This window comes from Purpureocillium lilacinum (assembly GCF_023168085.1).
Source record: "Purpureocillium lilacinum CBS 284.36 DNA, scaffold_4, whole genome shotgun sequence".
Taxonomy (NCBI): domain Eukaryota; kingdom Fungi; phylum Ascomycota; class Sordariomycetes; order Hypocreales; family Ophiocordycipitaceae; genus Purpureocillium; species Purpureocillium lilacinum.
In genome coordinates this window covers 1,425,799-1,450,228 of record NW_027072114.1, presented here as the reverse complement: position 1 = coordinate 1,450,228, position 24,430 = coordinate 1,425,799, and the positions used below count along the sequence as shown (strand labels likewise).

General features: G+C 59.1%; 7 protein-coding genes across 7 annotated transcripts; 5 read left to right on the top strand and 2 right to left on the bottom strand.

Annotated features, from left to right (window-relative positions):
- Window positions 1-124: 124 nt before the first annotated feature.
- Window positions 125-2,335, bottom strand: PLICBS_005643 (uncharacterized protein; the record flags this gene model as incomplete). Its single annotated transcript, XM_018319329.2, has 5 exons — window positions 125-678; window positions 751-1,150; window positions 1,218-1,332; window positions 1,398-1,492; window positions 1,568-2,335. The coding sequence occupies 5 exons, from the start codon at window positions 2,333-2,335 to the stop codon at window positions 125-127; spliced, it is 1,932 nt and encodes a 643-aa protein (XP_018181803.2).
- Window positions 2,336-3,828: 1,493 nt separating this feature from the next.
- PLICBS_005642 (uncharacterized protein) lies at window positions 3,829-7,728 on the top strand (the record flags this gene model as incomplete). The annotated part of the gene is made up of 3 exons (XM_018319328.2): window positions 3,829-4,305; window positions 4,361-6,587; window positions 6,638-7,728. The coding sequence occupies 3 exons, from the start codon at window positions 3,829-3,831 to the stop codon at window positions 7,726-7,728; spliced, it is 3,795 nt and encodes a 1,264-aa protein (XP_018181802.1).
- A 369-nt stretch (window positions 7,729-8,097) lies between these two features.
- Window positions 8,098-11,476, bottom strand: PLICBS_005641 (uncharacterized protein; the record flags this gene model as incomplete). Its single annotated transcript, XM_018319327.2, has 2 exons — window positions 8,098-11,178; window positions 11,231-11,476. The coding sequence occupies 2 exons, from the start codon at window positions 11,474-11,476 to the stop codon at window positions 8,098-8,100; spliced, it is 3,327 nt and encodes a 1,108-aa protein (XP_018181801.2).
- A 1,866-nt stretch (window positions 11,477-13,342) lies between these two features.
- Window positions 13,343-15,024, top strand: PLICBS_005640 (uncharacterized protein; the record flags this gene model as incomplete). The annotated part of the gene is made up of 3 exons (XM_018319326.2): window positions 13,343-13,402; window positions 13,468-14,835; window positions 14,893-15,024. 3 exons carry the CDS (start codon window positions 13,343-13,345, stop codon window positions 15,022-15,024), a joined length of 1,560 nt encoding a protein of 519 aa, XP_018181800.1.
- A 668-nt stretch (window positions 15,025-15,692) lies between these two features.
- Window positions 15,693-17,198, top strand: PLICBS_005639 (uncharacterized protein; the record flags this gene model as incomplete). Its single annotated transcript, XM_018319325.2, has 2 exons — window positions 15,693-15,952; window positions 16,034-17,198. The coding sequence occupies 2 exons, from the start codon at window positions 15,693-15,695 to the stop codon at window positions 17,196-17,198; spliced, it is 1,425 nt and encodes a 474-aa protein (XP_018181799.2).
- A 2,612-nt stretch (window positions 17,199-19,810) lies between these two features.
- On the top strand, window positions 19,811-20,713 carry PLICBS_005638 (uncharacterized protein; the record flags this gene model as incomplete). The annotated part of the gene is made up of 3 exons (XM_018319324.2): window positions 19,811-19,877; window positions 19,950-20,527; window positions 20,597-20,713. 3 exons carry the CDS (start codon window positions 19,811-19,813, stop codon window positions 20,711-20,713), a joined length of 762 nt encoding a protein of 253 aa, XP_018181798.1.
- A 649-nt stretch (window positions 20,714-21,362) lies between these two features.
- PLICBS_005637 (uncharacterized protein) lies at window positions 21,363-23,269 on the top strand (the record flags this gene model as incomplete). The annotated part of the gene is made up of 3 exons (XM_018319323.2): window positions 21,363-21,383; window positions 21,462-21,545; window positions 21,695-23,269. 3 exons carry the CDS (start codon window positions 21,363-21,365, stop codon window positions 23,267-23,269), a joined length of 1,680 nt encoding a protein of 559 aa, XP_018181797.2.
- Between the last annotated feature and the right edge of the window lie 1,161 nt (window positions 23,270-24,430).

Here is a 24,430-nt window from a genome sequence, read left to right as displayed (position 1 = left end):
GACGTTGCTATTCAGGGTCAGGTGCCAGTATTCTCTATTGCGCTACTTTGCCTATTCCTTGGCAAACTCCTTCCGCGCCTCCATTCGCACCTCTGCCCACTTCCAAGCTGCAGTCCCCGCTGCGCTACTCGCTCGACTCCTTGACGAGCTCCTCCAGAAGGCCCTTCTCAGCAAGCTTCGTGAGCCACAAGTTGACGCCCAGGGAGTAGTCCCTGGTGCGCTCCTCGACGATCTTCATCTCCTCCACGCGGTCGCTACACTCCTGGCGGTACGTGAACATGGCGCTGCTGAGGGCGCCGACGAGATCATCGTACGTCTTGAGGGCCGTGTCGACGTCGACGCCAGGGGGGCATAGTTGGGCCTTGCGAGCGGCCGACAGGGTGGTGTGGTCGACGTCTGGATCGCTCAGCTCGAATTCGGAGACGTCAATTCCGGTGGCAAAGCCGTGTTTCTCGTCCACCTTGGACGCGCGCGTGAGAAACGCGCCGTCGTCATTCATCTGGGTGGCGAGGTACTTCATCTCCGCGAATGCGGACTCGAGGGAGGTGCGGGCTTCCGCCACGGGGGTCTGGCAGATGGCGAGGAGGTTGAAGGCGATTTGGTTCGCGCCATACTGCTCCATCCGCTCCTCGATGCGCGGGCCGGCGACATGCGTCCACATGTCTGCATCACAGGTTCCTGGATTTGTCAAGTTAGAAAGATGGTCATCGCGACACACAAGCTTGGTACGAAGTTCAAGATAAAACATACCGAGGTCGCGAGGCTTCGGTCGCATACCATCCAGCTCCCAGACGTGTCCGGCAGCATGGAGGTATGCGATGAAGTGGTATCCGTATTCCACGTCGGCCTGCTCCTGCTTGGTGGCCTTGACGGTGCGCTTCCGCGGGGCTCGGGCTCTGGCCTTGGCCTTGGCCGCCGTGTCCGCCTCGTTGGCGAGGAATAAGTCGGCGTTGAGCTGCTCGATGCGCCGGACGAAGGAGTTGTGGGCCGTTCTGATGAAGTCATTGGATCCTATCCGATGACCGCGGAGGGCAGACTCGAGTCCCTGAGTGGACGCCTTGAAGTTCTGGAGCTCGGTGCCGAGGTTGATGTTCTCGGCGTTCATGATGATGTTGAGCAGCGCAACAGAGGCGCAGGAGTTTGCGGTTGTCTGCACCGTATTGGTCAGCAACTTTCATTCCTTAGACGCTAGAGGTCAAGATGTTTTGCAAACTCACCTGGTTGGCAAACCAGACCCCGTCGAGATCCTTGCCGTCCTTGTCGTCACCGTCGCTGTCATCCTCTAGGTCTGGCGCGTATTTAAACAGAAACACAAGGCCGAGTACGGGCTGCCTATATAGCGATGACCATGTCAGAATGGGAGCTGAAACCCAGCACGGGAGGGTTTTGGAACTCACGGCAGATAACTTAAGTCCCAATTCTCGCAAGTGAAGAGCTCTTTGGCCCTAACATTTGAAACTCCCAGCTTGGCGAGAATTATATTAAACATGGCCTGGAGAGAAACGTCAGGAAATGGCTCTTTGACGGGGACGGCATATAGAGGAAAGGAAACAATGCGTTGACATACCGGCTCCGACTCTACCTCGGCCCAGCCTTCCCATTCGGCCTTCTCATCGTCCGTAAGAGGACGCAATGCCTCCTCCAAGGGGTTCTCGGGCAGCACGATCTCTCGGCTGGGCTCCCGCGTCTCGGTCGCTTTTCGCTTGGGGTTGCGGCGGCGGGTCTCCGGGTCGCTCATGGCTTTGGCCCTCTTGTTGGGGTACTCTGGCTCTTCCTCTTCGCGGTCGGGGCTCTGGCGCTTGAGTCTGGTCTGGGCCGGCGCAGCCTCGGGAGGTGTAGTCTGGCGAGGAGAAGCGGGGTGACTGCCGTTCTCTTCGGGCGAGGTCTTGGAGCTGTGCTCGGGGTTGTTGTTGTTGTTGATTTCGCTGGCTGCTACACCAGCGGCTTCGTCTGAAGCTCTGTCTGCAACTTCGTCCTCTGCTTCGTCCTCTGCTTTGTTCTCTTCTTCTTCCTCTTCTTCGTCTGCAGCTTCGTCTCCGGCTTCGTCTGCAGAATCGTCTGAAATTTCGACTGCCGTAGCAGGAATTGTTTTGTCTGCGCCAAAGCTGGCGAAGCAGAGCCCGAGCGTCTCCCTCACCGCGTCGGCGACTTCAGTGATGAACTCGCGGGGCACCTCCCCGGCCACCTCGTCGGCAATGCGGTCTGCGATCTTGTCCAGGGCCTTTTCCGCGGCCCTGTTGGTGATGTCTTGGATGGCTTCGGGAGACTCCCAAAACTTCCCAGCAGTGTTGTTCTCGGCGCTTGCGCCGCTGTCAGCTCTTGGTTCAGGGGCCATCGCGACACTATCTTGAGCGGAATGATCTTGCACAGAACGGTCTTGGATGAAATGATCCTTTGGATGAAAGAGCCTTGGATGGAATGATCTTGGAGGAAATGACTGTTGAGAAGGTAGAGAAGGAAGATCTAAACCGTCGAGGAGCCGGTGCAGGAGACAAATGCTTCGAGGCAAGATGGTGGAGGAGGGAAGGAAACAGGATCGTGAGGAGGGGGGCAGACAAAGGTATTTATACCGTCTGCGTGGGAACAATAGAGGCATAGACAAAGAGTAGGCACAATGGGACTCGGCGAGGATAATAAGCATTGCGGTGTTATTGTCGCTTCAGCATTGAGCTACGAGCCCCGCGGCGCGGGAACAGCGAGCAATAGCTATTCGAAACAATTGTGTGCGAGCAGGTGTGCGCAGAAAGGTGCTCCCAAGCAGTGGCATGGACGGAGAGGCAGGCAGACAGACAGACAGGCAGACAGACAGACAGACGCATAGATAGACATACGGACGTACCTGTCAAAGCAGGTATGCCTCGGGAGCAGGGGCCTTGCCGATAAGTTGCGCGTGCGTGCAGCAGCTCATCGGGATGGGGCTTCTCGGACGACACGGGCAGACCGCAATTCCGGCCCGGGAACGACTGGCATCTACCTAGCAGATTCGGAACATCTGGGCGAGCCCAGGCAGAGACGCGACATTTGTACGCGCCGGGAGTGAGCAAGGTGTCCTGGCTGCCCGTGGGAGGCAGGTGACGAGGGCGGGCAGTCTGTTTGCCTTTGCCGTCGACGAGGCATGTGGTCGGTCTACTTGCAGTGGTGATTGTGGTTCAAGGCGGGTGGCCCATGCTTGCGAGCTCATGTGCCTACGGGGCCGCGGGAGGTCCGCATTAAGTTAAGGTGAGCTTCCATCTTCCATTGAGGCGCCTGCAGTGGGCTGCCTTGGGCGGCGGGTCCACTGACGGGAGCTTGCCTTGCTGCAGAGCAGAGCATCCTTCCCGTCACGTCCCGTCAGGTCCTGCCTGTCCCGTTCAGGGCTTCCAGTGCTGCGCGTGGTCGACGGTCAGGCGTCTCAGTGGGGCCCGCCCGTGGACTCCAGGGCTGCTTGTTGGAGGTTCCAGGCTGCTTGTCCGCCGTGCAGATTGAGCTCACAGCGCCAGCCCTGCCCGCCCGTCTCGGCCCCTCCAGGCAGCGACCCGTGGACCCGCGTGCCTCCGCCCCCCTGCCCAATCACGAGCCACCACAGCTCACACCGGCCAGGGAGCTTGCGCAGGCGGGCCCTGCCCTGGGCTGTCCCGGCCGCAAAGCAATCGCCGCCAAAAAGTTTGGAGGCGCGTTTCCATGCCAAACAACCGACCGCCCGCGCTCTCGTCCATCACGTCCGCCGAACGCGAGCTCTACTAATATCATCACCTCCCCCATCGCCACCAGCACTCGACCTCACCGTGCTGGCGCGCTTCCCCCCCAATGAACGCTCCGCGCAGCGCTTTGCAATAGACACGTAATGCGATGACTTCAACGCCTCGCTTGCGGTCTGGGTTCCCAGCGACCCCAGCGACCGCTGCTCCGCGCCGTCAAACCCTTCAGCAGCAGACGCCCTCGACCGTGGCCTCCGTCTCCTCGTCCGCCGCCGGCTCCACGACCAAGTCGCCCACTCTGCCCCTCGCGCCCGAGAACCAGTCGACGCAGAGTGTCACCAGCCAGCCCGTCATCCCCCTCACCTTCCTCGACGCGCCCCAGCAGCGTCTCTACGCATTTGGCGTCTACGTCCTCCTGTGGGCGTGGAAGCTCTACGACTGGCTGCAGGTCGTCGAAGATGGCGACTCTTCGTGGTGGCTCTTTCTGAAGTGGATCTTCATCGACTTCGCCTTTCTCTACGGCCTGCCTGAGCTCCGCATACCTTGGCTCGAGCTGTCGCAGGCCCTCGTCACCGGCGTCTTCCTGTCGCACCTGGTCCTCAACTACATGCTCATGTTCAACATTCCCGTATGCCGCCTCCCTTACCATGCTACTTCAACGCTCAACGCTAACTCCCAATCAGCTCCCCTGGCAGTCATGGCTCATCGGGCTCGTCAAGGTCCTCTACGACCGCGAACTCTCCATATCCGAACACAATGTCAAGGTCGCCAATATCCTCAACAACCACTCCCTCATTATGGGCAAGCAAATCATCAATATCCTCCCCGAGGGCTCCGCCGTCCTCAACCCGGAGCACATTCCCTTTTGCTTGAGCCCCAAGTCCAAGGCCGGCGTCGCCTTGCCCATCTACTTCAACTCCAGCGTCCCGGCTGAGATCGAACTCATCCGCATCGACCTCGAGACCAACAAGCAGGAGACGATCAAAGTGCCCAACCGTGAGGTCAACAAGGTCGCCAAGTCGATTCGCGACCAGATGGGGGATCCCAACTCGGCTGGTTTCAACTGGCAATTCCAGGTCAAGAAGCCCGGCGTCTACAGACTCGCCAAGGTCCTCGACGATTACAAGCTGGAGGTTCAAAGAACAGCCAAGGACACTTATGTTGTCCCCTGTCCCCAGGCTCGAATCAAGACTGCCGACTCGACTCAGCGCTGCATCCGTGACCTGTCCGACCTCTCCCTCGACGTGTTCGGAACGCCTCCGCTCAAGATTGTCTATCGCCGGACAATCAATGGCAAAAACGACGGCTTCCATTTCCAGAGTCTGCAGCCGGATGGCTTCGTCTCTCCTCTCCTCCAGGGCACGTCAGATGCCATCATCACCAACGAGGACGACTTCTCTTGGGTGCGTCCCTCCAAGGTCACCGTCGGTCTTAACGAGTCCATGACGACGGCCGGAGAGTGGGAGTACTCGGTAGAAGAAGTTCACGACGCTTTCGGCAATATTGTCAAGTATGCAGAGCCAGGGGCCGAAGCCGATCACGCAGTACCTCGAGGGTTGACTCAGCGGTTCGCCGTCATGGAGCGGCCTAAGGTCCGCCTGGCAACCTGCGACCTCAGAAACCCCATCAAGGTCGCCAAGGGCAAGCCTGCGAAGCTGCCCGTCAACTTTGGCATTTCAGGTGCCGTTACGGACACGTCATACCAGGTCACTTGGAAGTTTTCCCCCATTGATTCTCTCACCAACAGTGGAGATCACGGCAAGCAAGTCTCCTTCGGAGAATACTCGGCCAAGAGCTCCCGTGACAAGCCAGTCGTGTCTGAGCCCGGCCTTTATACCCTCGATTCCATTACCAGTGGATCTTGCAAGGGCGAAGTGGCGGAGCCGTCTTCCTGCCTGCTCCTCAATCCGCTTGAGCCGCATCTCTCCATCAAAACAGAGGAGATTCCAGACAAGTGCGCCGGGAACTCGATTGGTCTCCGGGTCGACCTCGATCTGGTCGGAACGCCGCCATTCGCAGTCCGATACGAGATTATCACGGATGGTCGGACCGAGAAACAGGTCCATCGCGTCAACGGCCTAAGAAGCCAACTCGAGCTTGTGCCAAAGACGGCCGGTCGGCACAAGTACGTGTTCAAGTCCATCGATGACTCCGTGTATACTGGTCTGCCGCTCGAGGGGTCCGACAAGATTCTGGAACAGGTTGTTAAGCCTGCCGCATCGGCTTTGATTGCGAACCGCGACAAGGAGATCAGCGCCTGTCTGGACTCTCAGGTTGAAGTTGATGTTGAGCTTCACGGAGACCCCCCTTTCAACCTTGAATGGGAGATGGTTCACGATGGCAAGCGCAAGACCGAGCGCGCCAATGGTATTCAGGACAAACGTTACAGGATCAAGACCGCCAGCCTGAGCAAGGGTGGCGAGTACATCCTTGCCCTTAGCAGCGTTCAAGACCAGCGAGGGTGCCGCACCTTCTTGCAAGACCAGCTCAAGCTCTCAGTCCGCAGGCAACGGCCGCGGGGAGGTTTCGGCCTTGTCGAGCAGAAGAACAGCATCATGGCAGTCGAGTCCGACACTCCCCTTCGGCTTCCGCTACGACTTCAGGGTGAGGCTCCTTGGACCATTTCGTATCGCAACCTCAACGAAAGCGGTCAAGTCCTCACAAAGACCGCCACCGGTGCAAACGATTACCTCATGGTCAAGTCTCGAGGCGTCTACGAACTCGTCAACGTCAGAGACAAGCAATGCCCTGGCACTGTTGATGAGGCCGCTTCGAAGTTCAAGGTCGACTGGTTCCCTCGGCCTCAAATGTTCCTGGTTCAGACCGAGAGTACCACCGGATCCAATGACGCATTTGTCAAGCAGGAGGTCTGCGAGGGTGACATAGACGGCTTCGAGGTGAAGCTTCAAGGTAAGCAGCGCAGATCAACTGTGAAACAAAGGAAACTAATCAATCGGCAGGCTCTCCCCCTTACCATGTCGAGTATGAGGTTATCCACAAGTCGGTTACGGGATCCAGCGCAACCCTCCAGAAAAGGTTTGACGCCGCGCTTCCCAAGGCGGCCATCTCCATGGACACGAGCAAGGCGGGCCAGTACAAGTACCGATTCTTCGGCTTGGCGGACAACCTCTACAACAACGATAAGAGCTTCAACCAGCTCGTTGTCGAGCAGAGGGTCAATGCTAAGCCGTCCGCATCCTTCACCAAACCCGGCCAGTCCTTCAAATACTGCATGCAGGAGCAAGAGCAGGAAGACAAGATTCCCATCACGCTCACCGGTGTTGCGCCGTTTTCCGTTGAGGTCGAGATCAAGCATCAGGCCGGATCTCCGCCGGAGACGTACCGTGTCTCGTCCATCAACTCCAATTCTTACCGCATGCCGATCCCGCGAGAGCATCTTCGTCTCGGCACCCAGCAGCTTCGCATTCGAAGGGTGCGGGACGCCCGTGGCTGCCAGCAAAAGTACGAAATCGGCGCTCCGTCGATCCAGATCCAGCTGTACGATGCGCCGTCGATCTACGCGCTTGAGTCGAGGGAGGACTTTTGCGTCGGTGAACGTATTGCGTACACCCTCTCAGGAACACCGCCCTTCGATATCACGTACGACTTTAATGGTCGTTGGCACGCCAAATCCCAGACCACCAACTTCCGCCGCATCGCGGAGAAGGCCGGCGTGTTTACCATCACGAGCATCTCGGACAAGGCCAGCGAGTGTCGCGCCGCAGTCAACCTGCGCAAGACCATTCACCCGCTGCCCAGCGTCCAAATCAGCCGCGGCAAGGTGTCTCGCGTGGATATCCATGAAGGTAACGAGGTGGATATCCTGTTCGAGTTCTGGGGCACGCCGCCCTTTGAGTTTACCTACACGAGGAGCACGAACGCCAAAAAGGGCCAGCGCAGCGTCGTGCTCGAGACGCGACACGATGTCTCGTACGAGCGCAGCAAGATGGTCAAGGCTAGTCAGGAGGGCACGTACGAAGTCGTGGCGATCAAGGATAAGTTCTGCTCCTTCTCAACACAGCAGGTGGAGAAGAGAGATGCCCGGCTGTAGTCACCCTCGATGGCGTGGTCGTGGCGTGCGAGGTTACGACGCTGGAGATGACTACCGTGAACGGATAAGCTCGGATGGGATGGGAAGGAGTGGTGGGGTGACTGACACGAAGAGGTCTTGTACATATGCATCTATACCATGGCACGGCGTTTTTTGAGTAAGGGTCAAACAGGTTGGTTGGCAGAACAAAGTTGCGACGAACTTCTCTTTTTTTTATCCTTCACGCAGTCTAGATGAAATCATTCATGGATGGTATCGATTTATGCAAATTGCCCGCGGGCTAGATGTGTCTCAACTTGGACCTGTGAGGTCACCAACTCTTCTAACAAGGCCAACGATGCATGGCAACTCCTCTTCTTCTGGCTCCGTCTATCCCTCGATCACCTCAATCTTCTTGATCATTGCACCGCCCGCACGAGCAATCTCCAGCAGCACGGCCTCCTGGTTAACCTCGACCACATCCGCGCCATCCTCGTCGCCCTCGTCCTTTGCAGAACGGAAGTTGTACGGCAGGCCGGCCCTGAACTTTTGCCGCTGCTGGAGGCGGGGGTTCCAGATGGCGGCGAGCACGTCGTCGCCGTCGCCGCCGCGGAAGAAGACGAGCGTGTCGTCGTACACGCGCTGGAGCTCCTCGGCGAGCACGTCGACGGGGTGTGCGCGCACGGGCAGGGGCATCTTACCCGTGCGCTCGTCGAGGTTCTTGAAGTGCGAGTGCTTCTTGGCGGCGGGGTCGGTGGCGGCGTCGCCGACGATGGCCCTGACGGCCTTGGGGGAGAGGCGCAGCAGCACGTCGTAGTCGCGCAGGGAGGTCTCGAACAGAGCCGCCGGGTCGAAGGCGAGGGGCTCCTCGCGGACGAGCTTGCACGCGGCCTTGGCGAGGCGCGTCATGCGCGAGGCGATGAGCTTGGAAGGGCCGTCGCGGGTGTAGCCCAGGCCGGACTTGTCGCTTGAGGTGGCCACGCACATGACCAACTTGTTCATGTGCGGGTCGCGCTTCCGCCACGACTCGAGCTCATGGCGGATAGACAGGCGGTCGTCGTTGGTGAGCGTCTCGGCGGAGTCGACAATCAGCGGCTCGTCGCGCCAGTCCCACCGTGACAGGAAGAAGAGGGTGCGCAGGAAGCCGGTGCTGGGCGAGGAGGGCACGATCCAGGGGTATGGCTGCAGGAAGACGTGAAGCACGATGAGCTCGATGAGCTCCTCGCTGATGTGGCCGGTCAGCTTGTGAGAACCGAACCAGTGCTTGACGAGACGGATCGTCTGGGAGAGCGGCTGCAATCTCGTGCAAAACGTGGCGATCGTCTGCGTGTGCAGCGGCAGGGTGTCGTACAGCCAGTGGAACTTTTGCAGGCCTTCGACAGCGTCTTCGCGGGTGCGAAGATCCAGCGTCTTGTTGTCCACCTGCCTCTCCAGAAGTGTCTCTTCCAGGTCGCAGTGAATACGCAGGCGAAAGGCCGCTCCGGACTCGTAGACGACATCGAGGTAGGCCAAGCTTTCGATGCCAATCTCTCTGTTCTCGCGGCCGAGGTACGTCGTAATGTTCTCGTGTGCCGCGGTGAGACGCCTGTCGATGTCGAGCAGGAACTCAATCTTGGCTTCCTGAATAGCGGTCAAGTTCTCGGGCCATTTGCTAGAAGCCTCGAAATAAAGGTTGACGTTCATGGGCTCAATAGAACTCTTGAGGAACCCCAGCATAGGAGGCTCCACAGACGAATACCTCGCAAACGGCGAGATCGGCGACAGTTGCCTGATCTGCAGGGGGAGGTCTTCGAGGTTGCGAATGTCGCGCTCAAAGGTTGTGAATGCCCGTCTTGATGCATCGAACGCTTCCTTGTCGAGGTGGGACAGCCCGATGACCGACGAAACGCCGCTGTCAAGGGGCACGAGCTCATCTTTCATGATCTTGAGGTGCCGCTTGAGGGCGTACCGGGCAATCTCTTCGCAGATTTTTCCCGGCAGCTTGCTGGTCCATTCGACGCACTCCAGGATGCTGCCGTCCTTGAACCGTCTCAGTTCGGCTTTCTCGCCCCAAAACTGACGAAACACTGCTGCTTCCTTTTGCTCCTCGGCCGAAGGGCCATACTCCATCCCGCGAGACATGTTTGCGGGTTGGAATATGACGCCGACCAGGACCTCGGAGCTTTCGCCGGGAGCGTTGCGGCTCAGAGACCAGGGCGCGACAGGCTGCTGCTGAATGTGCACCAGTTGTGAGCGGTCTCCATATGCTCGCTTCAAGACCTTGTGTGCCTCTAGGCTGAACTTCCACGACGCACTGCTCCGATCAGCAGAATTCGAGAATTTCGAAGACACGTCGGGGCTGGTGATCTTGAAAGAAGTGTCAAACACCTCTGGCGCCACATCCGTCTTCATGATGAAGGTCGGGTCGAATTTGTCGACCGCGTCATCGGCAAGCAAATCCGCAGTCGACTTGGCGTAAAGCTGGAGCAGGCTAGCCGACCAGGGCGTCATCTTGAACAATATGTTCACCTCCCTGATCGGGTCAAACATGACCGGTCCGGCTTCTCGGATAGCCTTTGCGTCAACCTTTGATACGCCGAACGCGAAGGGCTTCTTGTTGAAGTCGGTGGTGGAGAGGAACTGAATCGCCGCCTTGAACAGCTCTGTGCTGCTCAGAGAGGTTGACAGCGCGGCTTGTCCTTTCTTGCCACCCATATGCAGCAAAAGCGCAATCATGGCAGACCACTCGAAGTTCCCAAAGCCGCCTCTAGAAATCGCGCCGCCGAACCCTCGCTGCTGCAGCCAGATCCTGCCCAAGACGCAGGCATCGGAGAATGCCGGACATTTAGTCTTGCAGTCCTCGAGAACGCGCAGGTACTGAATGAATGTCCTTTCGGCGTTTATCGTCGAGTTGTAGAATGGTGTGCCGGTGTTGCTCGCCTTGTGATCGTCTCCGTCCGCAGTTCGGTTGCAAGACGAAGCTGGTGTCAACTTGGACCAGGGGAACAACCCATCGGGCGCACATGGAATCAGCCTGATGCTGTACTCCATTGACTTGTGGCTCTTCTTCGTGGACTTTCCGTCTTTGGAAGTCCCATTCCCCTTGTCATCGGTGGACCGGGGACGGAGAACAAGTACAGGGAGCAGCGGGTTCTCGTTCAGGTATTCAAAGGTCAGGCCCATTGAATCGGCAGGGAACTGCTCGCGCACGTGAGCGGCAATATACGCAATGTAATACGCGCGTCGGTAGAAATATCGCATGTTCATAAAGTCCTTGTCCTGGAACAGGGACTTGGGCATCTGAACTACCATGTCGATCGACGCCGAAGGCTGTGACTTGACCATGGTCTTCGACACGTAGCTTCCGACAACATTGCATTGGGAGGGCTTGGCGAATGCAACTTTGTATGGAGAGTCTGCTGCCGGTTTGGGATCGGGGTGGGGGACGACGATGCGATGCTTCTTCTCGAAGGCGGCTGTGGCCTCGGTGATCTGAAATCTGTCAGAATATGACTGAGGCTTCCTTGGCAGGCCGGCAGCTCACCGGAAGTGCGTCATGAGGCTCGATAGCTTCCACAATCTCCTTAATCTTGAAAAGATGGCCATTGGCATCACCGAAGGCCTTGCCGTAGTTCAACTTGGCTTCTTTGAGGAGCTCGTCTGTCTGGAGGATGAAGGTGCTCGCGGTTGACACTTGCGCCGAGCTCCGGGCTTCGAAGTCGATAATGGCATCGTGTCGCAGGCCAGAGCCGGCATGCTCAATCTTGCGGCGCTTCGAGCTGGACTCCATGGCGCTGGCGGCTTGGAGTTGCGCCGTGAGGATATCGGGCTGGACGAGGTTCGTGGTTCTCACACCAACAGCTCACATCGAGTCGAGGCTCTGGATTTTTTTTGCCAGGCACTTGGGTACAGCGGGGCGATAAGCCGATAAGCCGGTGTGCGGTGAGCTCGGTGGGCGGCAAGGGCGGGCACCGCAGGAGGCCCCCACCGGCTCAAGTGAGCTACCCTACACATGAAGGCTTGCTCAATAAGGCTGCACGAGAACGGGGCACTGGCCGTCCTGGTATGCGCAAGGATACTTCGCGGTGATTCGGATGCTTGACTACAACACTACGTGTACAGTTGAGTGAAACCTTGATGTGCTGTGTAATAGCTTGTGCGTGGTGTGTAAGCGTTGGATGCACTCGTAGACACCCCGATGCTCGGCCGGATAAGAATTTTGCCGCGAGTTAATACGTGTAGTGGCACGAAACGGGGTATCATGATTCGGATTCTGCACATAGACGATCCAGATTGAGACGCCGCACGAGGATAAGCCGGATACTGTGCCCATAGGCCGCGGGACCTTTAGTCAAACTTGATGTTTCTGCGACGAACCGCGCGCGATCGAACTCCCGGCTTGGACTCTCAAGAGGGGTGCGAAGAAATGTGTTAGTCGCAGCAAATGCGCGACCGGAGAGGCGAGAATGACATGGAGCGAGTCCACCACATAAGGTAACTAGGACCGCCCCGCGCGCAGGCAGCCCAACTCCGATGATCGCACACCCGGAAGACAGTTTACCCCTTGAACGGACATGGCCGTGCTCCATCGTCTCGCGGTACAATCAATCGTGCACAGCACCGTGGACCGGGCTGACGTTGAACCAGCCTTGTAGACCTGGGGCGCCGCCGTGTGACGAGCGGCGCGAAAGCGACGGAGGTCCGACTCCGACGCCTGCGCATCGACAGCCGCGGGTGCGGGAGGTCGGATCCGATGCGCGCGCCCGCTGGGACGGGACCGTCCTATGTACGAGGACGCGGCACAGCGTGTGCGCTCCCCTTGCGCTTCCGAAACGGCGTGCGTCCCTAATAAATACTACAGTGTTACGTGGGATACCGTAAAGGGACGCTCGCTGCATTGAGCTGCGTCGAGGATGCCCAACAACGCGCGCATGGCGCGGGGAGCAAGCGGCAGTGCCGTCGCGCAGAGGCAGGCCGCTCGCTGTGCATCCCCTGCGCAGGCTGTTGGCGTCCCCATTGGATCCGGACTTGGTGGAGAGCCGGCCGCCCAGTGGAGGGCCGCCCGGGTGCTTTGCAGCAGCGGCAGCAGCCCAGTGCAGGCCCATGGACGGATGGATTTGCGGGGGACGCGCCTCCAGAGCTTGCGCCCCGCTCTTTTCCGAGCCTGCGACTCCCGTCAGCACGCCTGGCAACGGTACCTAGCGGGCAGCGGCACGAGCTGAGGCGCGCCAAATCGCTGACAGGGCGCTGATGGAAGCCGTCCAGGTGGGTAAACCTGGAGCGAAGCCACCAAGCGGAACTGGCCCGCCCGCCGCTCCCCAACGGGCAAGGCGCCGTTGGTCCCCTTAGCCGACACCCGCACCCGAGACTGGCGGAGCGGCGCTGGCACGCCCGCCGTCGGCTTCGGCCTCCCGCGGTTCTGGCTCTTATAAAGCCGCCCTGCCTGCGAGCTCGCGGCCTCGTGCGCGGCGATCCCTCTGCTTTGCCTGTACCACCGTCTGCTTCAGCTTCCGCCCGCGTGCGCGTCCCTTTCTTTGATACCCCAGGAGGTCGCCGGAGCATCTACCTCGCGACAAGCCTCTTGCAGCTGGCCGATTGGCCTTCACACCTCAGTACCAGCACCGTCACAGCTTCCGTCGCGATCCCGATTCCGACGATGCCTTCCACAGCCCTGCGAATGCGCACCCTGCGGGCCTTTGCCCGACATGGCACAAACGTGAGTATCTGTCCTCGATCTTGCCCCGAGGAACCTCGTACTGACGCGACCCGCGACCCGCCCAGCCCTCGGCCGCCTTCTCCAGGTCCTTCTCGGCGTCGGTGCGCCGGGGCGAGATCAACAAGGTCTACCCCTCCGCCGCCGAGGCCCTCAAGGACATGAAGCCCAACTCGACCCTGCTGTGCGGCGGCTTCGGCCTCTGCGGTGTCCCCGACACGCTCATCGACGAGGTGCTCGAGAAGCCCGACATCAAGGGCCTTACCGCCGTCTCCAACAACGCCGGCACCGACAACTCGGGTCTCGGCAAGCTGCTCAAGACCAAGCAGGTCAAGAAGATGATTGCCAGCTACATCGGCGAGAACAAGACCTTCGAGAGCATGTACCTGACGGGCGAGGTCGAGCTGGAGCTGACGCCCCAGGGCACCCTCGCCGAGCGCTGCGCCGCTGGCGGCAAGGGTGTTCCGGCCTTCTACACGCCCGCGGCGTTCGGCACTGTCGTCCAGACCGGCGATCTGCCCCTCAAGAACAAGGCCGACGGCACGCCCGACGTCTACTCGTACCCCAAGGACGTCAAGGTCTTCAACGGCAAGTCGTACCTCCTGGAGCACAGCATCGCCGGCGACTACGCCTTCGTCAAGGCCTACAAGGCCGACAAGCTCGGCAACTGCCAGTTCCGCCTGGCCGCCAACAACTTCAACGGCGCCATGGGCCGCAATGCCAAGATGACCATTGTCGAGGCCGAGCACATTGTCGAGCCCGGCGAGATCCCGCCCGAGGCCGTCCACCTGCCTGGCATCTACGTCAAGCGCGTCATCAAGAGCACCACCGACAAGCAGATTGAGAAGTACACGTGGGCCAAGGACGAGACGGATGCCGACGCCAAGGCGGCGCTGGGCACCGGTGATACTGCCGCCAAGCGCGAGCGCATTGTCAAGCGCGCCGCCAAGGAATTCAAGAACGGCATGTACGCGAACCTGGGCATTGGCATGCCCATGCTGGCCCCTGGCTTCGTCGGCGCCGACGTCGAGGTCCAGCTGCAGTCCGAGAACGGCATCCTGGGCCTCGGCCCGTACCCCAAGAAGGGTGAGGAGGATGCCGACCTGATCAATGCCGGCAAGGAGACGGTGACGCTCAACCCCGGCGCCGCCATCTTTGGCAGCGAGGAGAGCTTCGGCATGATCCGCAGCGGCCGCATCGACCTCACCATCCTCGGTGCCATGCAGGTCAGCGGCACCGGCGACCTGGCCAACTGGATGCTGCCCGGCAAGGTCAAGGGCTTCGGCGGAGCCATGGACCTCGTGAGCAACCCGTCCAAGACCAAGGTGGTGGTGACGATGGAGCACACGGACAAGAAGGGCAACCCCAAGATCGTCAAGCAGTGCGCGTTCCCCCTGACGGGCCGAGCCTGCGTGTCGAGGATCATCACTGAGCTGGTAAGTCTGCCCATGCTGCTGCGTGCTGGATGACCGATCAGAGCTAACCGATGACAGGGTGTCTTCGATGTCGATTTCGCCCACGGACTGACGCTTGTCGAGATTGCCGACGGCGTCACGGTCGACGAGATCAAGAGCAAGACAGAGGCTCCGTTCACCGTTGCCAAGGACCTGAAGCCTATGCTGTAGAGTATTTGAAGTCTTGGGACGGAGTTGGGCGCGTTTGTACATTTCAAGAAGTGGCCGAAAAGAGAAAAAGGCCGCACCATGGCTGGACGCCGTGGATTGCCCGGCTCTGGGGGGGTCCCGTGTCCAATGTCGCTGCATCATGGGCGTTTGTACCCGGATTACGGCCACGCTACGGATGGCGCGCGAGGCGCCGCCGAATAGCTGGATTGACCTCTGTGCCATTTTCTTAGCATGACATCAATGAGTAATGGATTCACTAGACGCAGGGCTGCTGCCAAAATGTGTGATGTGTCGAGACGTTTGGCTACGAGTGACGTGCAGTGGTGTGCTTTTGCGTGGCGTCGATTGAAGTTGCGCTGCTGACATGGACTGGCCCCGCGAATTCATAACAGTAGTGCTGCGGTCGGACTTTGACGTTCCTGCCTATCCGCATCCCGCCACACCCCAGCACTACAACCAACCCCTGCGGCCGTCTCCAAAGTCGCCGTATTTCTCATCAACACCAACCTTCTAATAGGATCTCTTATAAGCGCCCTTTTCGTGCTGTATCCTGGAAGCACCACAAATCGACCTCGACTCACGGCAAGCAACGATTGTGTCCACTGTCCATACTGCGGCCGAGGCCGTTTGGCCCGCCATCGGCGCCTCGCCGGAGCCCATGGGCAGCCATGTTTGATCAGTCGACCGGTCAAGTCTTCAAGGAATGGACCTTGTCCCGCAACGCGATATCGCCCAGCGGCGACGGCCTCGACTGGTCCCGGCGACGGCCCTATCCACTGTTTCAACCACGGGGGACGCGAGGCCCGCGCTCGCTCCTCGACACCTCCATCAACGTCATCGCCAATAACATCGGAGACATCACCGCGGAGCACCTTGAGGGCATACCCGACCGTCTGCAGTGGCACATTTGGCGCTTTCTCGAAGCGAGGTACGTCGCACCGCTGCGCCCGAGGAGGTAATTGAGCTGGTCTACTCGGACAACTCGCTGACGCTGCCAACCACTTGATAGGGGGGTATGCCTGCACGCGTGGAAGCTCTTTTCCAAACTGCTGTTGCAGGAAGGCGACGACAGAACCCTCGGCCTCTACAGATTCAGGCAACACATCTGCAGACCGGTGGAAGAGCTCAGCAGCTACACGCAGCCCCTGACATCGCTCACCTTCGACTTCATCACTCACCTCGTCATTGCTGGCGGCTGCGAATTCAGCACCAACGAGCTGCTCTGCCTCACCAGCATCAAGAACCTTGGCGTCCTCGAGCTTATCCAACCTGCTGATGAGGTCTGTGCTGTCTTCTCACAGGTCAATGACCGGCTTATCCGTGGCTGGACCGAAATGGAAGACCCGTTCCCGTTGCTACGAATCCTTCGCATCTGGGGTGACCATGGCATCACACAGAAGTCACTTCGGCTTGTGTCCAAATTCCCTGCCCTCGCCATGTATGACATCTTGGGGTCAAGAGAAGACTGGCCAAGTCCGGGTGAGCAAGCACATGTCCACGGCTGGGAGTTGGCGCAGCCTGTATCTGGCCTGGAAGACTCTCTGCTACGATACTTGATGCTGCTCGCTCCAATAGAGGACACGCGCAACGTCAACCTCCGGGAACTAGCTCGCAGCGTCGATACCGACCTTGTGTCCCTATGCAGCGACTCACTCTGCGTTGTCAAGTTTATGCCCGATCGTCAGGCACCCGCCCTCCTCGACTATCTTACCGACGCAGCGAAAGTTGACACGCCAGTATGGGACCCGGACGCCGCCTCCAGAGACTCTAGGTCCTGTCACGATGTGGCTTTTGAGCCCTGGGCCTTTTGGCTCTATTCCTTCATCGGACAGATTGGCCAAGATAGGGACCTGGAAAGCAAAAGCGTTTGCCCAGACTTGCAGGCGGCCGTGGGCCCCTTCGTCCTACCGTCCAAGCCCATGGCTTGCCTGTTTCTTGGCCACAGCGGACGAGGAGGCATCACTTCGAAGCCATCTTACGTTAGTCGCGGCTTGTTCTCTACGACGCGACAAACCTTCACGCGACCGAGCGTGGTATACAGCCACCGCGAAGCCGAAAAACACGTATCGCAACGTGAAGAATTGGATAAGACGGAGCCCGAGCGCTTGGAGCCATCTCTTCGAAGGCAGAAGAGGCAAAGACTGGACGACTTCCTGAAGTCGTTCTCAACGTAATATACAACCGCAGATGTGAACCCCCCTATACAGACACAACCACATCTTCATCCTCATGCTCAGACACCGTAGTCTACTACACTCGTATCCGGAAACCCAATAACCTGGAATACATACAACCTTCCTCAGGGAGACGAGCTTGAATCCTAGCCCCCTGATCGCCCAACACCAGCATGCGAAGTTGAAAACCCACACAAAAGTAAGGTTTCACGGTCAGAGAAGCTTGCTCGTCGGTCGTTTATATATAAGTCTGGTGAAGCAGCATGTCTTTGGTGGCTCACACACACTCACATACGTATACACACGGACAGAAGAAGCTTCTTTACCTCTCCTCTATGAAATATATGACCGAAGGTATCTATCGACGAAGCAACATATCGTCAGTGTTTCACAGACTTACTCACACACTCACAGAGACAACACTGTCAAGGACTGTTCTCTTACACGCCCGAATACTCTACACTACCACCGGCACAGTTCACAATCATGTCGTCTAAAATACCATACCGCCTGACAGTCACCCCGTCAGCCTGGGTCCACCCACTTTCTCCATCAGTGGAACCTGGGCTCATACTGGCAATATTCTACATTGCCTCCTCGCCCCGACTGCCCTCTCCTGACGGTGTCAACGACGGAGCTGCAGTTGGAGATGGCTCACCGTATGTGGGTCTGCTGTATCGGAGCGAGGAAGCTGGATGGCTGTTGGGGGAGGACGAGATTCAAGACATGAGCCAGATGCCTGTTGGGAGCCCCCAGGCTGTTTGGTTTCAATGGGTAGGGCCCGACCGCTCTGTGTTGTGGACTATTTTCTGGACCAGTGCAGAGCAGCCGTACTGGACTGAATCCAGGATAGAGCTCCCGTAGATTGGGTCAATAGGCGGGCAGTGCTGCTCCAATGTTGGCTGCGGCTCATCAGATTCTCCATATGCACCCAATCGCCTCTTTACATGTATGCAGGCACGTTAGTCCGACCGCCAGGCTGCTTGTATATGGGTGTGGAATTGCAAGCCAGGAGCGCTGTTTTGAAGCAGCGCGATAGCAAAAGGGGTTCCTGGCATGATGCCTGGGCCCAAGACGCACGCTTTGACGCGAACGTACTGTACTGCAAAGAAGATCACAGCTGCAGTGACTCAAGCTGGAGCTGCAGCCAGAAGAGGCAGGTCAGAGGTCTGACTCAACGGCTCGGCACGCAGCAGCCGATCTCGTGTAAAGTAAAGCGAGCGACATAACGCAACCTCAAATCAGAGCAACGACAGGAGCCAATTCCACGGCGACGTCACCAGCAAGGCAGAGGCGGCCGCGTTCAGGTGTGAGCGCGACTGAGTCCGCCACCTGCAGACATGTGAGGTACTACAGAGCGTTGGCCAGGGCAACAACCCAAAAACATCACGGACACGCGCGGGTTTAGGTTGGGGAGCATGTGCCGCCGGACAAAATTTTATCTAGGCCACAGGCACCCAAAAAGGGTGCGGGCAGCGCAGATGGTAAGATCGACGGGTTCCTTCTCTCCTCCAGTTTCCCCTCCGAGGCATCCATTGAAGAAATGTGGAAAGCCAGAGTGAATTTGAAGGATTAATGTATTTTCTAGTAGGTTGAAGAAGAAAAAGAAGAGAAAAGAGAAGCCAAAGTGGGCTCGACGCGCCGCGAGATTAAAAGGTGGCCGGGCGGTGGTCGCGGGCCGGAACAACGATGGGCCTTGGCCCGAGCGACAGTGAGACGCTCTCTCCACTCATCGTCCACTGTTTTTTTCGTCACAAAGCCGGGCGCCTTACGAGCCCCAGCCAGCGCGCTTGGCTTGGCTGGGCTTGGTGGGCGAGGCGCTGGAGGGTTTGCATTAGCGAGGCTCTCACTGGTTCGACGAGGCGCTGTGGGCGGCTGTTCCCGCTGTAGGTTTGCCTGGGTGGGAATTGCAACCCGAGGACAGGGCAGTGTCAGCGGCCACCCCTTCTGTCATTCGCCTCGTGTAACTCCTGTGCCTGCTAGAGGGAAAACATTCGCGAAGACGTCGCGCGCCATTGACGTAGACGGAAGCGTAATGGAGCGGTGAATTGGCGCGGTTGGTGCACAAGGCGCAGGCCTCGCATGGGATCCCCACCTGATGACCACTCCGTGCGTATGCATGGCGAAGGAGACAGACCCTGAAATCCAACTCGCCCGTCGCCACTGGTCGTGTGAGCGAGGGCAACGACGCCTTGGATCCCGCGCCTGACTCACCGATGTTCCCCTCTTCACTGTCTGACTCACGGATCAAGGAGCATTCGTCCTGATTCATAAGTTCTTGATATTGCCGCTTTCGTGAGCGCCCCTTGGTCAAAGTGAGAGCCGCTGTTGCAAATCACCCACCATCCGTTGGAGATCTAGCCGCCCGGGCAGTGGCCTGAGTAGCGATAACCTTAGCAGATCAGCCCGTCCTGGCCGCTGGCCATTTGGCATTACCCCGCTACCCCGCCTCGCCCACGGGCCAGACATTTCCTTCTTCCAACGCCCAATCACCAAACCACCCGAGACATCTCGCCTTCCCTCAGTTGGGTACCAGCAGATTGCATTGCTCACTTTGGATCCTCTCTTGAACGCTTTCGGATACCCAATCTGTTTATTTTTTGCTTCCAACCATGGCCGGTGGTCCCAGTGCAACGGCTGCTCGCCGCGGTGGCAAGTTCAACAAGCCTTCTCGTGGAGGTTCGCGAGCCTCGATCCCCCCGCCTCGATGCGGCTGGACACAACGTGATGGCTGACAGACGCACTCTCCAGGTGGCAAGCACTACTCGCGTGGTCTCCAACCCGTCGACGCCGATGGCAACCAGATAAGCATGTGGAGCGCCGACTCCCAGAAACGGGAAGAGGGCGACGAGGAAGACTCTGAGGAAGAGTCTTCTGAGGAGGAGAGCGAGGAGGAGGGCGGCCCCTCCAACGCGGCCGCGGCCGCGGCCGCCGAAGCCAACCGCGAGGACCGAAAAGCCCAGAAGAAGGCGCGCAAGGAGGCCGCCCTCGCCAAGCAGCGCGCCCGCAACGTCGAGGTCGGCGACATGCCCTCGAGCGACGACGACGATGAGAGCGACGACGACATGCCCGCGAACCCGAACCACTCCAAGGCGTCGCGCAACATGACCAAGGCCCCCAGCGGCGACGACGTCGACGAAATCACTCAGGGCGTGCAGGACCTGAAGGCCCCGGCGAGCCGGCGCGAGAGGGAGGCCCTCGCGGCCGCCGAGGCCAAGGAGAAGTACATGCGGCTGCACGCTGCGGGCAAGACGGACGAGGCCAAGGCCGACCTGGCCCGACTCAAGGTCATCCGCGAGCAGCGAGCGGCCGAGGCCGCCCGGAGACAGGTAAGAGCTCGACTTTACACTCAAGTACGCACGCGGACGGGTGGCATTGCTAACGACCTCGGTGCGCAGGCGGAAAAGGAAGAGAAGGAGGAGCAGGAAAAGGCCCGCAAGGCAGAGATTGAGGCCAAGGAGGCCAAGAAGCGCGAGGCCGCGGCCGGGCCCAAGAAGTCTAGCAAGAAGAAATAAGGCCACCACCGCTGTAGAGTTGCGTGATGGTTGTGGCTTCACTTTTGGGTACTGGAGCCGCGATTGCAGCCGAAGCCGCCATCATCGCAGCATCAGCAGGTGTATTGGCGCTTGCGCAGCATCTTGTCCACCAAGACAACTTACAGCATTGCACGGTACATCTACGCTGAACCTTCATCGTACAATTGTTAGTAGCATACATTATAGCATGGGTGGCTGTATAGAACTGTGTGTATTCCGCAGCGCCTCATGTTGTCCAGCGCCTATGCCAGGCAGCGCAGGTTTTCCAAGCCGCAAAAATCGCCCCTCTCACCCTCGCAGGTACAGGCAGCTGACCGCCGACTGTTCAGTACCTTAGCTCCCAGCGGTCGCTGCGGCACGCTGGGGCCGCCCAGAACGGGCACCCGGGCACCCCACATTTTGTCATCGCCCGGCAGAAAACCAGGGTGCTGCGAAAAAAAATCCCCAACCTGGGCCAAAAAAAATCCGGCGCCAATCGTCCGTTCACCGACCGCCTTCCACCATCACCAACGCTCCAACCGAGCTCCAGCTGCATATTCCTCCCTCCGCCTCCCGGCCTTCTTTTGTGACTCTGAACGGTCGATCACCCAGGGAAGCGGGCAGCGCGACAGCTGTGACTTTTTCAGATATGGCCGAGGCCTCGCTGCAGGTTCGTCATGCACACCGTGGTACCCCGCTGCGGACTGGTGTCTGCTTTCACGGCTAGAGTTCTAACCCCGTCGTACAGGATCGCCTTCGCGATCATGCAAAGGCCTTTGATGGCCTCCTCAGCCTGATTCCGGCTAAGATGTACTATGGAGAAGATAACAGCGTATGTGCTCCCCTGCTTTCCTTGCTGTTTGGTCACGGGCGCCTAGACCCCCAGCCACACGACCTCGAACGCTCCCCCAGCCTTGTCGCCGAGATACCCTGAAAATGAAGGATTTGGCGACCAGTGTTCTGACTTGGCCTGGAAAATAGGATCAATGGCAGCGAAAGAAGCAGACGAAGCAAGAGGCCGCCGCCGCCCGGAGAGGCAAGCTGGACCCCGACAGCGAGCTCAACCGCAACGCAAAGGAGGTCATGGACGAGCGCGCCAAGAACAAGAGAAAGCTGCGTGAAATGGAGCAGGAGCAGCAGGACGATGATGACGACGACGCCAACCCCGACGAGTCGTTCGACGCTCCCGAGGGCGTCGAAGTCGAGAAGCCCGGCGAGGGCCTAAGGAGAAAGACGGAGGAGAGCAACAAGAAGCAGAAGCTCGACGCTGAAAAGGACAACGAAGCCGCGGAGTCCAGCGAGCCAGCGCTCAAGCTGTCCAAGAAGGAGCAGAAGAAGGCGGCCAAGAAGGAAAAGAAGGCCGAGAAGAAAGCCGAGCAGAAGGCGAAGCGCGCAGATGAGCCGCCCACGCCCGCAAAGGAGGATGTAGCCAGCACAAAGGACACCAACAGCACACCTGCCAGCAGCAAAAAGCAAAAGGCAAAGAAGGCCAAGGCTGATGCGACGCCGTCAAAACCACAGCCGACTGCGCCGCAGCAAGTCGACGAGATGGATGTGGACGCCACTCCAAAGCCCGATGCGCCCGCCCTGTCACTCGATACCACGATGGAGGAGAAGCCAAAGGATCACGAGGACGAGGAGTCTGCGTCGGAATCCGATCACCCGTCGCCAATGTTCGACATGGGCGAGCCCGAGGAGTCCGTCAACGGCGCCTCTGCCGAACCCGCCAGCACTACAACATCCATCTCCTCCGCCGTCCCTCCGTCCGAGAAGCCGAAGCAGATCAAGATTCCGGCCGACACCACGGTGCTGAAAGCCCGGCTCGCAGCCAAAATTGCGGCCCTGAGAGCGGCTAGAAAAGCCGACGGCCCCGACGGAAAGCCGATCCGCACCCGACAGGAGCTCATCGAGTCGAGACGGGTGAAGCAGGCCCAGCGCAAGGCACATAAGAAGGAGCTGAGGCAGCAAGCCAAGCTGGAGGAGGAGCGGAAGCGCGAGGAGGCCCTCGCGTCTAACTCTCCCGGGGTCATGAGCCCCGCTGTTGAGCTGGACGAGAACGGCAGCTTCTCCTTCGGACGAGTGGCGTTCGGCGACGGTTCGCAAATGTCTCACGACCTCAGCTACGTCCTCAACCAGGGAAAGAAGAAAGGCCCATCCGACCCCAAGACCGCGCTGCTCAAGGTGCAGAACCAGAAGAAGCGCCTACAGGAGCTCGACAGCGAGAAGCGCGGCGAGATCGCCGAGAAGGAGGCCTGGCTGACGGCCCGGCGCCGCATCGAAGGCGAGAAGATCCGCGACGACGAGGCCATGCTCAAGAAGGCGGTGAAGCGCAAGGAGACGGCCAAGAAGAAGAGCGAGAAGGCCTGGAAGGAGCGCGCGAGGGGCGTCGACCAGGCCCAGAAGGAGCGGCAGAAGAAGCGCGAGGAGAACCTCCAGAAGCGCCGCGACGAGAAGGCCATGGGCAAGGCCGGCAAGAAGAAGGGCGGCGCCAAGAAGAAGAAGGGCGGCCGGCCGGGCTTCGAGGGCAGCCTCGGCGTCGCGGGCCGGAGGAAGTAAGACGGGGGACGGGTAGGGGTAGCCTTTTGCTCATCGGCCCGCCTACCAAGGACTTTTTTTCTTTCTGCTGTTGACACATTCACACAAAGGCATTTTACTGCAGATTGCTGGGCTGGAACATTGGCGCTGGCGTTAAGAGGGCAGGGATGATGCATTGTTCGATTCTCGCGAAGGGGGAGATGGGGCCAGGACGAGGAGGGGAGAAGGGCAATTTCGCCCGCACGGTGTGCCTCTGCCTGTCTATCTTGTGGGCATTGAAACCGGAATATAGGAGCTGGCTACGTAACTTAGCTAGCAGCTGCACGCTGGAGTACAAAACAAATGGGAGTGAGCGTTACAAGAAAACACGAAACCTCCTCGTCTCGACAAGTTGGCAATATCGTGTTGGGACGTGTTGGGGTGTTGCCAATGCCTCATCAAAGGAGCGTTGGGTTTCCGTTTTTTGGGAAGTGTTACTCCATCGCCACTGTCGCGCCACATCAAAATGCGGCGGGAAAGCCAGCGCACCTAGGTAATTCTTAACAGGCTCGCTTGGGGAGGACGCCTCGAGCTTAATATACGGCACGAATGGGTTTAGCGAAGGGGGGAAAAGGGGGCGGCGGAGCGGACTTCCCACGCGCGTAAGAGAGCAGAAATAACGTTGCATCTAGAAGTATCGTCCTGCCTCCAGAGTACCTGGCCCCCCCTCCGTGTAGCAACATCTCCTCGTCCCCTCCTCCTCCTCTCCCTGCCACGAACACAACTACTGACCACCCAACTCCCTTTTAGAGCGTGTAAAAGGGCAGGCCGACGGGACGAGGGCATCACGCGCGCCAAAGGTAGTCCAGACAAGGCAGGGCTCTCCCCCGTCCGTCCCCCGGCCCGTCTCCTTTCTCTCGTCTCTCCATCCCCCCCTCCGCTGCCTCCATCGCCCGCCCGCCCGCCTGCGCCGGTAAACTACAAGCCTGCCGTATTTCCCGTTTTCCCCTTCAAGCTCGCGTGTATATAAAACAAAGAACGGTCTGGTCCCCCGGTGTGCGACGGTGTTTTGGTAAGATGGTGGAGTGCCACGCCACGAGAAGAAAATGTGGCGGGACGATCGGGTCATCGGTCGACCGGGGGTTGTAAAGCGCTGTGCCGGCTTGACGTCTTCCGGCGATGGATTTTTTTTCTGGGGGGCGA